The sequence below is a fragment of the Eimeria acervulina genome, genomic scaffold (genome assembly GCF_000499425.1).
Source record: "Eimeria acervulina Houghton genomic scaffold, Eah_scaff904, whole genome shotgun sequence".
In the NCBI taxonomy this organism is placed as follows: Eukaryota; Apicomplexa; class Conoidasida; order Eucoccidiorida; family Eimeriidae; genus Eimeria; species Eimeria acervulina.
Genome location: NW_013549527.1, coordinates 3,150 through 13,425, shown reverse-complemented (window position 1 = coordinate 13,425; position 10,276 = coordinate 3,150). Strand labels below are relative to the sequence as shown.

The window sequence follows — 10,276 nt, the reverse complement described above, 5'->3', positions numbered from 1 at the left end:
AGGAAAAACATATATCCCTGTCAACAGCTTTACTCTTGGGCAGGGCCAGCCACCTTTAAAATATATTGTTGGGGGCTGATGCACGGCGTCGCCTGGCAACGCCGTGCCCCAGCTAGCTACCTTGCTAGCATGTAGCCAGGCAGCTAGCTAGCTAGCTAGCTAGCTGGTTTGCCAGCTAGCCTGCTAGCTGGCATACTAGTTGGCTCTCTACACCCACGCAGTCCACACACGCCATGGGTTTCACGGCTAGCTAACTAGCTAGCCAACTAACCACTTCGTTCACTATGCCGAAGATGCGTTTAGGGGTTCTAGGAAGCAACTGAAGCATGCAGTTGGCTGGGGTGTCTGCAACACCTGTCTGATATTGCTATTGCTGCTGTTGTTGTTGCTAGCGCTTCTATTTGCACATCCACAATCACTCTACAACAATACAACGCCTGTGCCTAGTTGCAGCAGACTGCCTATGCTAGACCTGCCTGGCTACGGCAACAGCAGCTGCTGCTGCGTACAAGCAGCACCTGCTGGCGCTGCAGCAGCCCCAGAAGCAGCAGCAGCAGCTGCAGCACCTCAAGGCCTGGGATAGGTGAGGGTGCCACTGAAGAGAAGAGGGTGAGGGTTTGTTTGTTGCTGTTTAGAAGATGCGCTTCCAGTGTCTTTTCTTGGCGTGGTAGTTGCCCCACTCTTTGCCTGTAATCGGCACTTTATGAACATATCCTTCAATTAAGCGCTCCATACGCGGGAGGCCCCACTGCCATTGCTGCAGCCTCTGCTGTAGAGGCCTCTGCAGCAGAGGCTCTGAGCTGTACGTACACCCCAACAGGCTCACCTCCCCACAACCATCCACAGAACCCAAAAGAGCAGAACGGAAGTACCTGCCTGGGGGGGCCCCGGGGGCCCCCAGCGACTCCGGGGCCCCAAACGCCTCTGCTGTTGCAACTGGCCTCGCGAAGTAAATGCTGCTGCTGCTGCTGCTGAACAGTAGCGCACCGTCTTCTGCTGCTACTGCAGTGACACCTGGCAACAACCGGCCAACAGGTATACCCTCCTCCTGTCCCTCTTCTGCTGCTGCTTCTGCTGCTGCTTCTGCTGCTCGCTGCTGCTGCGTCAGGGGAACTGATCCGGCTGCAGCACTGCCACGCTGCTGCTGCACTGCTACTACGCCCACTTCCGTTATGGTCAGCACGTGCTGCACTGCAGCAACCTCCGGCAGCAGCAGCTGCCACCTGCAGCAGCAATACACACACAGATGCAAGTTTGTTTCTACTCTCGTTCGTCGCTGCTCATGCTGCTGCTGCTGCTGCTGCTCTTGTTGCTTCAAGTTCTTTTCGAAAGAAACACACCGCTTGACTGTTGCAGCAACCCGCGCAGCAGGTTTTGGTACCGCAGCAGCAGTATCCAAACTGTTGCTGCTGCTGCTGCTGCTGGAGTTGCTGCTGCAAAGTGTTTGGCCTGGCATAGAAATGAAGTCGCTTTCATCGGTGCAGATGATGCAGCAACGAATTGTCTGCTGCGCTGCTGCAGCAAGGTCTGCTGCCGCAGCAAGCGGGGCCTCTGCAGCGGCTGTAGAAGCGTTGCTTGTTGCTGTTGTTGTTGCTGTTGCTGTTGCTGCAGCTGCTGCCAGCGCATGTTCGTAATGGGCCAGCATTGCCTCAGCTGTTTCAATGTCCATGACCAACGTGTACTTTCCCTGCTGCTGCTGCTGCTTCTGCTGCTGCAAGAGCATGTGCCACACCGCAGCAGCTCGCGCCGGCGCTGTCTTAACAGAAAGCGCCTCTGCTGCAGCATCGGCAGGCTGCTGTTGCAGGGACACCTGCAGCGGCAAAGGGAGAGGAGGTATTTGCTGCCTGGTCAGCAGCAGAATCTTGGCTTGCTGCTGCAGCAGCGGCAGAACAGCTGCCAACAGCAGCTTCGGCTTCACAACAGCAGCAGCAGCAGCAGCTACAACAACGTCGTCCCCTGGCGAGACGTGCTGAAGCAGCTGATCCCTGCTGCGCTCCAGCTGCTGCTGCACTGCTGCTGCTGGCAGTAGCACACTACGCGGCTGGCCCCAGCAGCGGCTCGCCTCCAGCAACAAACCCCAACTGTCGCTAGTCAGCAGGGTGCTGCTGCTGCTCTTGCTGTCGCTGCTGCTGCTGTCGCTGCTGGCGGTGCTGATGTCATTCCCTGCGCTGCCTCTCTTGCTGCTCTTAACAGCAGCAAGCGCCTCCTTCAGCTCTCGAGGGGGCCCCAGGGGGCCCCCCTCCGCTGTCCGTAGAGGTATCCATTTCGTGCGTATTGGCAGACTGCGTGTGTATAGGGGCTCTTCCCTGACGAACAGTCGCGCGCTTGCTGCTGCTGCTGCTTCTGCCTGCTGCTGCTGCTGCTGCTGCAGAGCTATGCATATGTCAGTTGCTGCTGGAGTTCTGGCCCCACAGATGCAAACCTGCACCCCCAACTGATCACCGAGTGCAGCAGCAGCAGCAGCAAGCGCCGGATGTACCAGCAGCAGCTGCGTCTTTGCCTCAGCTAGCTGCTGCTGCAGCATCCGCAAGGACTTGCTGCTGTAGATTACGCTGCTGCTGCAAGCATTCGTTCTTGTAACAAATACTTCTCCTCCTGCTTCCTCCACTGCTGCTGCCAGGGGCCTCGCTGCTGCCGCACTTGCTGCTGCTACGCCTCCTGCAGCAGCAGCAGCTGCTGCTGCAGTCTCTGCAGCAACAGCAGCATCACAAAACGGCAGCGGCACCGCCACGCCCCCTACTGCAGCAACAGCAGCCACTGCAACAACCGACAGAGGGGACGGAGGCAACAGCACACCAACGCGAAGGCCTACACGATGCTGCTGCTGCTGCTGCTGCTGCTCCTGCCCCTGCTCCTGCTGCACCTGCTGCTGCTGATCCTGCTGTAAGCGGATGCCGTAGTACTCGCACGCCTCGAGGATTTGGCTAGCAAGGGTCCTGCAACAACAGCAGCAGCACCAGCAGCAGCAACAGCAGCAGCAACAGCAGCAGCACCAACATCCCTACAGCGCGGCCACCTTCTGATCGCCTTTCAGAACTGGATCTGCTTCAGCAGTAGCAGCAACTAAAGCAGCAATTAAAGCAGGAAGTGCTGCAACAACTACAGCAGGAAGCTGCCGCTCACTGCTGCATGCGTTGCAGAGACACCGCGTCGGCTGCGACCCCATCGGATTGAATGCCTGCAAGACGTCCGCGAGACAGCTGCAGCAGCAGCAGCAACAGCGTCGACGAAAATGGTAACACGTCATTCTGAAGCAGCTACTGCAGCAACAGCAACAGCAGCAGCAACCCAACGCATGCATCATCCCGTACCTGAGCAAAGAGAGTGCTTATATTCCTTCTTCCCTCTCTGACAGCTTGGCTGCTGCGGCTGCTGCAGCCTCTGCTGCAGCTGAAGCTAACGCAGCAGCAGCAACTGCACCAGCAGGATGAGCGAGTCTTCCATCCACAGGCCGATCTGCTTCTGTACTGTGTTGCATCATGAGGCCAAGAGGCAGGCACTGTTGCTGTTGCTGCTGCTAATACCGGTGCTGCTGCTGCTGCTGTTGCATTCGTTGGTGTTGCTGCCTTAATTGCTGTTCCTGCTGCGGCTGCCTCCCTTACCGGTGCAGCTTGCTGCTGCAGCAAATGACAACGACGCCCGAGGGCTGCGCCAGCAGCGATCTTGCGCAGCATAAGCACTGCTGCAGCGGTTGCTGCTCTTTGCAGTGCTGCGCTCCCCCCTGTGCTCGTTGCTGCCGTTGCTGCTGCTGCCGTTGCTGCTGCCCTCGCTGCAGCGGCTGCTGCAGCGGCTGCTGCAGAGATTCGCGCAGCCGTTAATGCAGCTGTTACTGCAACGGTTGCTGCTGCAGTTGCTGCTGCAGTTGCTCCTGCTCCCGGCAGCGTTTTGTTGGTTAGGCTGCTGGCCTAACCATTGGTGTCTGGGGATGCTCGGCTAATCTGAGTGGAAGAAGGTCAACCGTGGGATCGACTCGCTCCTTAAAGAGAACAGTAGCAACGACAGCAGCAGCAGCAGCAGCTGCTGCTGCTGCTGCTACTGCAGAGGATATGATGAAATAGAGAAGTTCAGATGGTCCACACACGTACACAACAAAAAAAGAAGGAGCAGTGAGCACCAAGTTTTGGCTAAGGGATGCGAGCATCGACGAGTTGCTGCTGTTGCTGCTGCTGCTGCAGCTGTTGCTGCTGCTGCTGCTGCATTGCATGCATCAGCAACACAGAAGACCAAGTGTCTGCTGCTGCCCTGACAAACTGGCCGCCGTCTCAGCAGCTGAAACTTTATATTTGATATCTCATTTTGTGTCTTGTTGGTTCCAGGTACAGCTGCAGCTACGGCAGCAGCAACAGCAGCAGCAGCAGCGCGAGTTGCTGCAGGTTCAGACAGCACCAGCTCAGCTGTCAGCCCTAGTCAGACGCTTCAGGTGTACATACACCGAAACAATATTCCATAGGCGACTCGGAAGAAACACAATCTGCGCCCCTAGCTACCAGAACGCAGCTGCTGCTGCAGCAACAGCAGCAGACGCAAGGGGGCTGCTGCCGTTGCAGCAGCAGCAGTAATAGCCAAAGGCAGCAACTGCATGCGGTGACTCCACTTTCTACAAGGCTCTGCAAGCGATGCTAACAGCTTCAAAACACAAGGAGCCGCAGCAACAGCAGCAGCAGCAGCACTAGCGGCCAGGTGAGCAGCAGCAGCAGCAAAAGACGGGAGATGCGCAGTTCAAGGCCTTCATCCATACGACAGCTGCGCTCTGCACATCACGCCGAAGGAGCTCCTTTTACATGGTAGGCAGCAGCAGCAGCAACAGCAACAGCAGCAGCAGCAGCAGCACATAGGGGAGCAACGGCAACATTACGAGAAACAGCAGCAGCAGCAGCAGCAGAGCAAGAAAAAAAATGAGGGGCTCAGATTCACCTTCCCCAAGGCCTCGCCATCCTCGTTATACATCGGCAGCTTCAGTTGCAGCAACACCTGCAGCAACGACAGCAGCAGCAGCAGCAGCAGCAGCACTTGCTGCTGAGAGCAGCAGCGCGATTGAAGTTGCTTCCCTCAGACGCATTGGGGATTTCCTGCGGGTTGTTGAGGAGCAGCACCGCTTGCAACAGCAGCAGCAGCAGCAGCAGCAGCCTCATGGGACTTTCCTTACTTCCGTGGCTGCGGGCGGCGCTGGCCCGTACGGGAGCGGCAAAAGCTTGCAACAGCAGCAGCAGCAACTGCAGCAGCAGCAGCAGCCTCTTCTTCCTGTTCTGCGCGGCCTTTTGTCTGACTTGAAGGTGCTGTGCGATCGTGCGGAGTTTCACGATAGCAGCAGCAACAGCAGCAACAGCAGCAGCTGCACCGGTACCAGGAGCAGCAATGCCCCAAGGAGCAGCGAAGGCAACGCAGCAGCAGCAACAACGGCAGCTGCAGCAGCAGGCACTTCTGTGCGGTCTGCAATTGAAGACTTGCTGCAGTCCAGGGGGCCCCTGGGTGCAGCTGAACACAAGGGGCTGCTGCGCTCTCTCCTCAGCAGCCAGGGCCCCCCTAAGTATGCCAGCCAGCATATGATGCAGGGTGGCTTTGGCGCTGCTGCTGCTGCTGCTACTGCTACTGGAGCCCCAGCAGCTGACCCCTGCTGCAGCACCAAATTCGATACCTGCGCGAGTCCGCTCCCCTCAACTTCATCCTCGGGTATTGCTGCCTCGCCTGTTGCTGCTGCTGCTGCTGCTGCTGGCACTTCAGCCCGGCCGTCTGGTTTGAGCTCAACAGCAGCAGCAGCTGCAGCAGCAGCAGCAGCAGGGGGAGCAGGACAAGCAGGCGCCGCCGCCGCAGCAGCAGGAGCTGAGGCGGCGTTGCGCGTGCTACGCGAAGAAGCAGCAGCAGCAGCAAAGAATGCGGTTGCTTCTCCTCGGCTGCTGTCGTGTGAGGGGGGGGCCCTACGTGCTGCTGATGCTGTGCGTCTGTGCGGGCAAGCAGAGGCCCCCAGCTCAGCCCGATTTGTTCCAAAGTATAGAGGGGGTCCCCGCAGTTGCACACCATCGGGTGCAGCAGCAGCAGCAGCAGCTGCAGCAGCAGCTGCTGCTGCTGCAGCGGCTGATTCTGCAGCAGGTGCAGCAGCAGCAGCAGACAGCAGCAAGCTTTACCAGGCTTGGCTAGACGGGGCGTATATACCTCAGTTCGATGATAATGATGAATATTCAGAGGAGACAGACCCAGGATACACCCCAGTAGATATGACAGAAGCAGAGTTTCTTGCTGCCTTCTGTGGGGCCCCACACCCCCCCGTTGGGGGCCCCCAAGGCAGCGGGGCCTCCTGGAGGCCTCAACAGACAGAAGGAATGCATCCGCTGCTTGCGTTGGGTGTAGACCCTGCTGTTGATGTTGTAGGGGCCAGGCTGGAAATGGCTGCAGCAGCAGCAGCAGCAGCTGCTGCTGCTGCTGCTAAGGATGGCAGCCAGGAGCAGCAGCAGCAGCACCACTTAAAACAACAGCAGCACGGAGATGTGCAGCAACAGCAGGCAGCGATAGGATATGCTGCTGATCTCTGTCCTACCAGTGCTGGTGCTGCTTTCAGCAGCGGCACTATCTTCAGAGTTGGAGAAGACAGCAGCAGCAGCAGCAGCAGCAGCAACGGGGGGAGAGGCAGCAGAGCAACAACTCGCCCTTCTTCTCCAGCCTTCGGCGGCTCCCCTTCAATTGAAGGGGCCCCTCTAGAATCAACACGAGAGGCGGAGTTGTGGCAGCAGCAAAAACAGCAGCAGCAGCAGCAGCAACAACAGCAACAGCAGCAGCAGCAAGGAAGCCCCGCTCACTTCGGCCGCTCTCTGTCGTTTGGGGGCTGTGCAGACGCCCAGCCGAGCGGCAGCAACCTTAACCCCCCAGACCTTGCAGAACTAGCAGCAACAGAAGCAGCAACAACAGCAACAGCAGGAGCCGCAGCAACAGCGGGAGCAGCAGCAGAAGCCACAGCAGCAGCAGCAACCACGGAGGAGTGCCCCGCAGTGTCTTCTGAGGATGAGTTGGCGGGCTGCGGCGTTCAGGAACAGGCGGTTTCTGCTGCTGCGGCAGCAGAGATATTGAAGCAGGAGCTGGAACAGCAGCAGCAACAGCAGCAGCGGCTGGAGCAGCAGCAGCAGGAGGCGTACCTAGCGGCACGGACTTGGGAGGAGAAGTACTGCGACGGGGATAAGCAGCGCTTCAGACAGCAGCAGCAGCAACGTGCTGCAGCAGCACTCGCCCATGCTGCTTACCCCGCCTCCGCAGACCCCGCGTACCCGCGGCCTTGCCGTTTGAGGGGCCCTGCAGCAGCAGCAGCAGCAGCAGGGGGCCCCCCTGTTCAAGAGGCGACGGTGTATGATTGCTTCAATCTGAAAGTTGTCTTTAAAAGAAACACAACAGGATCTGATGGGCATAAAGAAATGGTTTTACCTGCAGGAACCCTTCTAGGAGGCAGATACAGAGTGCAGCAGGAGGTATGTATACGCGCCGCTGCTGCTACTGCTGCTGCTGCTGCTGCGGCTGCGGCTGCTCCTTGCGCTGCAGCAGCAGCAGCAGCAGCAGGTTGTGGCGTAGACATTTTTCTGTAGAGGCATCTGCTAGGGAGGGATCCTTTTAGGGTGGGGTTTCAACTTGGGGGTTTAGGGAGTGGGGGTTGCAGCTCGGCCTTAGGATTTAGGGTTTAGGATTTAGGGTTTAGGGTTTAGGGTTTAGGCTGGCTGTGTGTTGCAGATTGGGGCGGCGGCTTTCTCGCGGTGTCTCCAGGGCATCGACGAGTGCACAGGACAAAGGGTTTGCCTCAAGGTGAGCTGTTGCTGTTGCTGCTGCTGTTGCTGCTGCAGTTACTGCTGCAGTTGCTGCTGCTGTTGCTCTTATTGCTGTTGATGCAGCAGCAGCAGCAGCGGCCTTAATGAGTTGCGTCGTTATCTTGGTCGGTGAAGTTGTGGAGTGCAGCCGCAGCAGCAACAGGTTCCCTTAAATTCTCCTTTTGCCGCTGCTGTTACTACTGCTGCTGCTGTTGCTGCTGCTGCTGCTGCTGCTGCTGCTGCAGGTGATGAAGAACGAGAAGGAGTTTCTGGATCAGTCTCTTGATGAGGTGGCCGTGCTGCGTTTGCTGCTGTCTAATGGAGACCCTGACTGGCATCGTTTTTTGCGTTTGTTTGATTGTTTGTATGTGGATGGGCACTTGGTGTTAGTAACAGAGCTCCTTGATGAAGATTTATATACCTTTAGCACCACATTAAAGAGACAAAGACAGCCCTCCTTCTGGAGCTTAGGGAGGCTGCAGCGAGCAGCAAAAGATATACTCCTTGCGCTTCACTTCGTTCATAGTTTGCATATTATCCATGGAGACCTCAAGCCTGAGAACATACTTGCTTGCTTTACTGCCCCCCTAGCAGCAAAACTGCAGCAGCAGCAGCAGCAACAACGGACCACCTACAAACGAGATGCTGCACGCAGACAAACCAACGGAAGCTGCAGCACCTACAACTCCACCCCCTCCTCCCCCAGCAGCCCCACAAGCACCAGCACCAGCAGCAGCAGCAGCAGCAACAGCAGCAGCAGCAGCAGCAGCGGTGGGGATTCTTTGTTTGAGTGGGATTGTTTGGATTTGTTTCGTGTGAAGGTAATCGACTTTGGGAATTGCTGCTTCACGAGCGACGAGCTTGTGGTGTATACGCAGTCTCGGTCTTATCGTGCGCCTGAGGTGTTATTAGAGCTGCCTTACTGCCAACAAATAGATATATGGAGCTTAGGTTGTATTATCTACGAACTCTGGACAGGGGAGATGCTGCTAGGGTGTTATTCAGTGCCTTCTCTGCTAGCAAAGATGGTGGGGTTGCTGGGGCCTATTCCGGGGTATATGGCTCGCTGTAGCCCTCTTAAGCATCAGCTTCTAGACCCTGAGGGCTTCCTATACAGGTTTATGGATAGTATATCCACTGCACAGGAACATAGACAGCAGCACCTCTCGCTGCAGCAGCAGCCGTCGGTGAGTTGTGATCTCAGACCTCCTGATGATACCCTCCTCAGCTTGGTGCAGGATCACCTTAAAAGCAGGCAAACCCGCAACTCCAGACACACCAGCAACAGCAGCAGCAGCAGCAGCGGGAGCAGCAGCGGCAACAGCAGCGGTACGGGGAGCAGCAGCAACAGCCGGATTATTCGTTTCTTTGTACCTAAACGCACAAACCTACGCCAACGCCTTCGTTGCACTGATGATGTCTTTGTAGATTTCGTCTCTAAAATGCTGCAGATAGACCCCTGCAAACGTTGGACAGCTAAACAGCTGCTAGCCCATCCTTTCCTTACTCCGGGCCGCTACATAGACGGCATTCAAAGCCCTTAAACGCATGCATGCATGCATGCATTCTAATTCCCCTCAAGGGCCCCCACTACGCGGTGTCCGAAAGGGGTGCCTAGGCGGCATTCAAACCACCGAAATGCATGCATACAAACGCCTTCTGAAGGGGCCCCATCACAAGGGCCCCAAAGGGGGCCCCTGTGTACATTGGCTCGCCGCACGCAAACCCTACAGCACATTGCATGCAGACCCCAAGCAGCACAAATTATGACGCAAATGCTACACTATAGATGCCGTAGCAGGCAAACAAGGGCCCCCACAGCACTTTTAAAAGCATTCCTATGGGGCCTACTGTGGGTAGAGTTGCATGATGCCTCCCCAAATAAATTAGACCCCACCGTAGAAGAACCTGTAGGGGCACTCTGTAGAGGCCCCTACAGATTCAACAGGGGCCCTCTGTGTATAGACGCCTTTGAAGGTATAGTCAGGGGGCCCCTGATAGGAACCGAAACCGAATTTAGTTGTGAAGGGTTCAGTAGAATAACCTGTTTTGAAGTTGTGGGGGGCCCCTCTATTAGGGGCCCCTATTGAAACTTTGGGGCCCCCAAGTGGCACTTAGTGAGCATTGGGGGGCCCCACAGTAGGGGGAAGGTTGTTTGCTTCTGTTGCTCCGACGGAAGCAGCTACGCTGCAGCAGCAGCAGCAGAAGCGAAAGCAGCAAAAGAAGCAGCACCTTCTTACGTCATGTGCTGGCCGCTTGTCTTGTTTGCACCCCTGCAGCAGAGCACTGCTTAGTGGCTTCATGGTTGCTGCAGCACTCTCTCTCAGCAACAAAAGACAGCAGCAGCAAATGCACCACGCAAAGTGCCGGCGTTTGCATAAAACGCCAGAAGCTCTGCTGCACATACACCAGGTGCTGCGCATCCTAGCAGCAGCAGCAGCATCTGCAGCAGCAGCAGCGGCACCTGCAGCAGCAGCAGCAGCAGGCGAACTCTG

The 10,276-nt window shown here is 57.0% G+C and overlaps 2 protein-coding genes across 2 annotated transcripts; one reads left to right on the top strand and one right to left on the bottom strand.

Moving 5' to 3' along the window:
- Positions 1–631: 631 nt before the first annotated feature.
- On the bottom strand, positions 632–3,478 carry EAH_00051780 (hypothetical protein, conserved; the record flags this gene model as incomplete). The annotated part of the gene is made up of 3 exons (XM_013394120.1): positions 632–1,223; positions 1,341–2,936; positions 3,354–3,478. 3 exons carry the CDS (start codon positions 3,476–3,478, stop codon positions 632–634), a joined length of 2,313 nt encoding a protein of 770 aa, XP_013249574.1.
- A 1,417-nt stretch (positions 3,479–4,895) lies between these two features.
- Positions 4,896–9,325, top strand: EAH_00051770 (CMGC kinase, Dyrk family, putative; the record flags this gene model as incomplete). Its single annotated transcript, XM_013394119.1, has 3 exons — positions 4,896–7,451; positions 7,708–7,779; positions 8,027–9,325. 3 exons carry the CDS (start codon positions 4,896–4,898, stop codon positions 9,323–9,325), a joined length of 3,927 nt encoding a protein of 1,308 aa, XP_013249573.1.
- Positions 9,326–10,276: the final 951 nt, after the last annotated feature.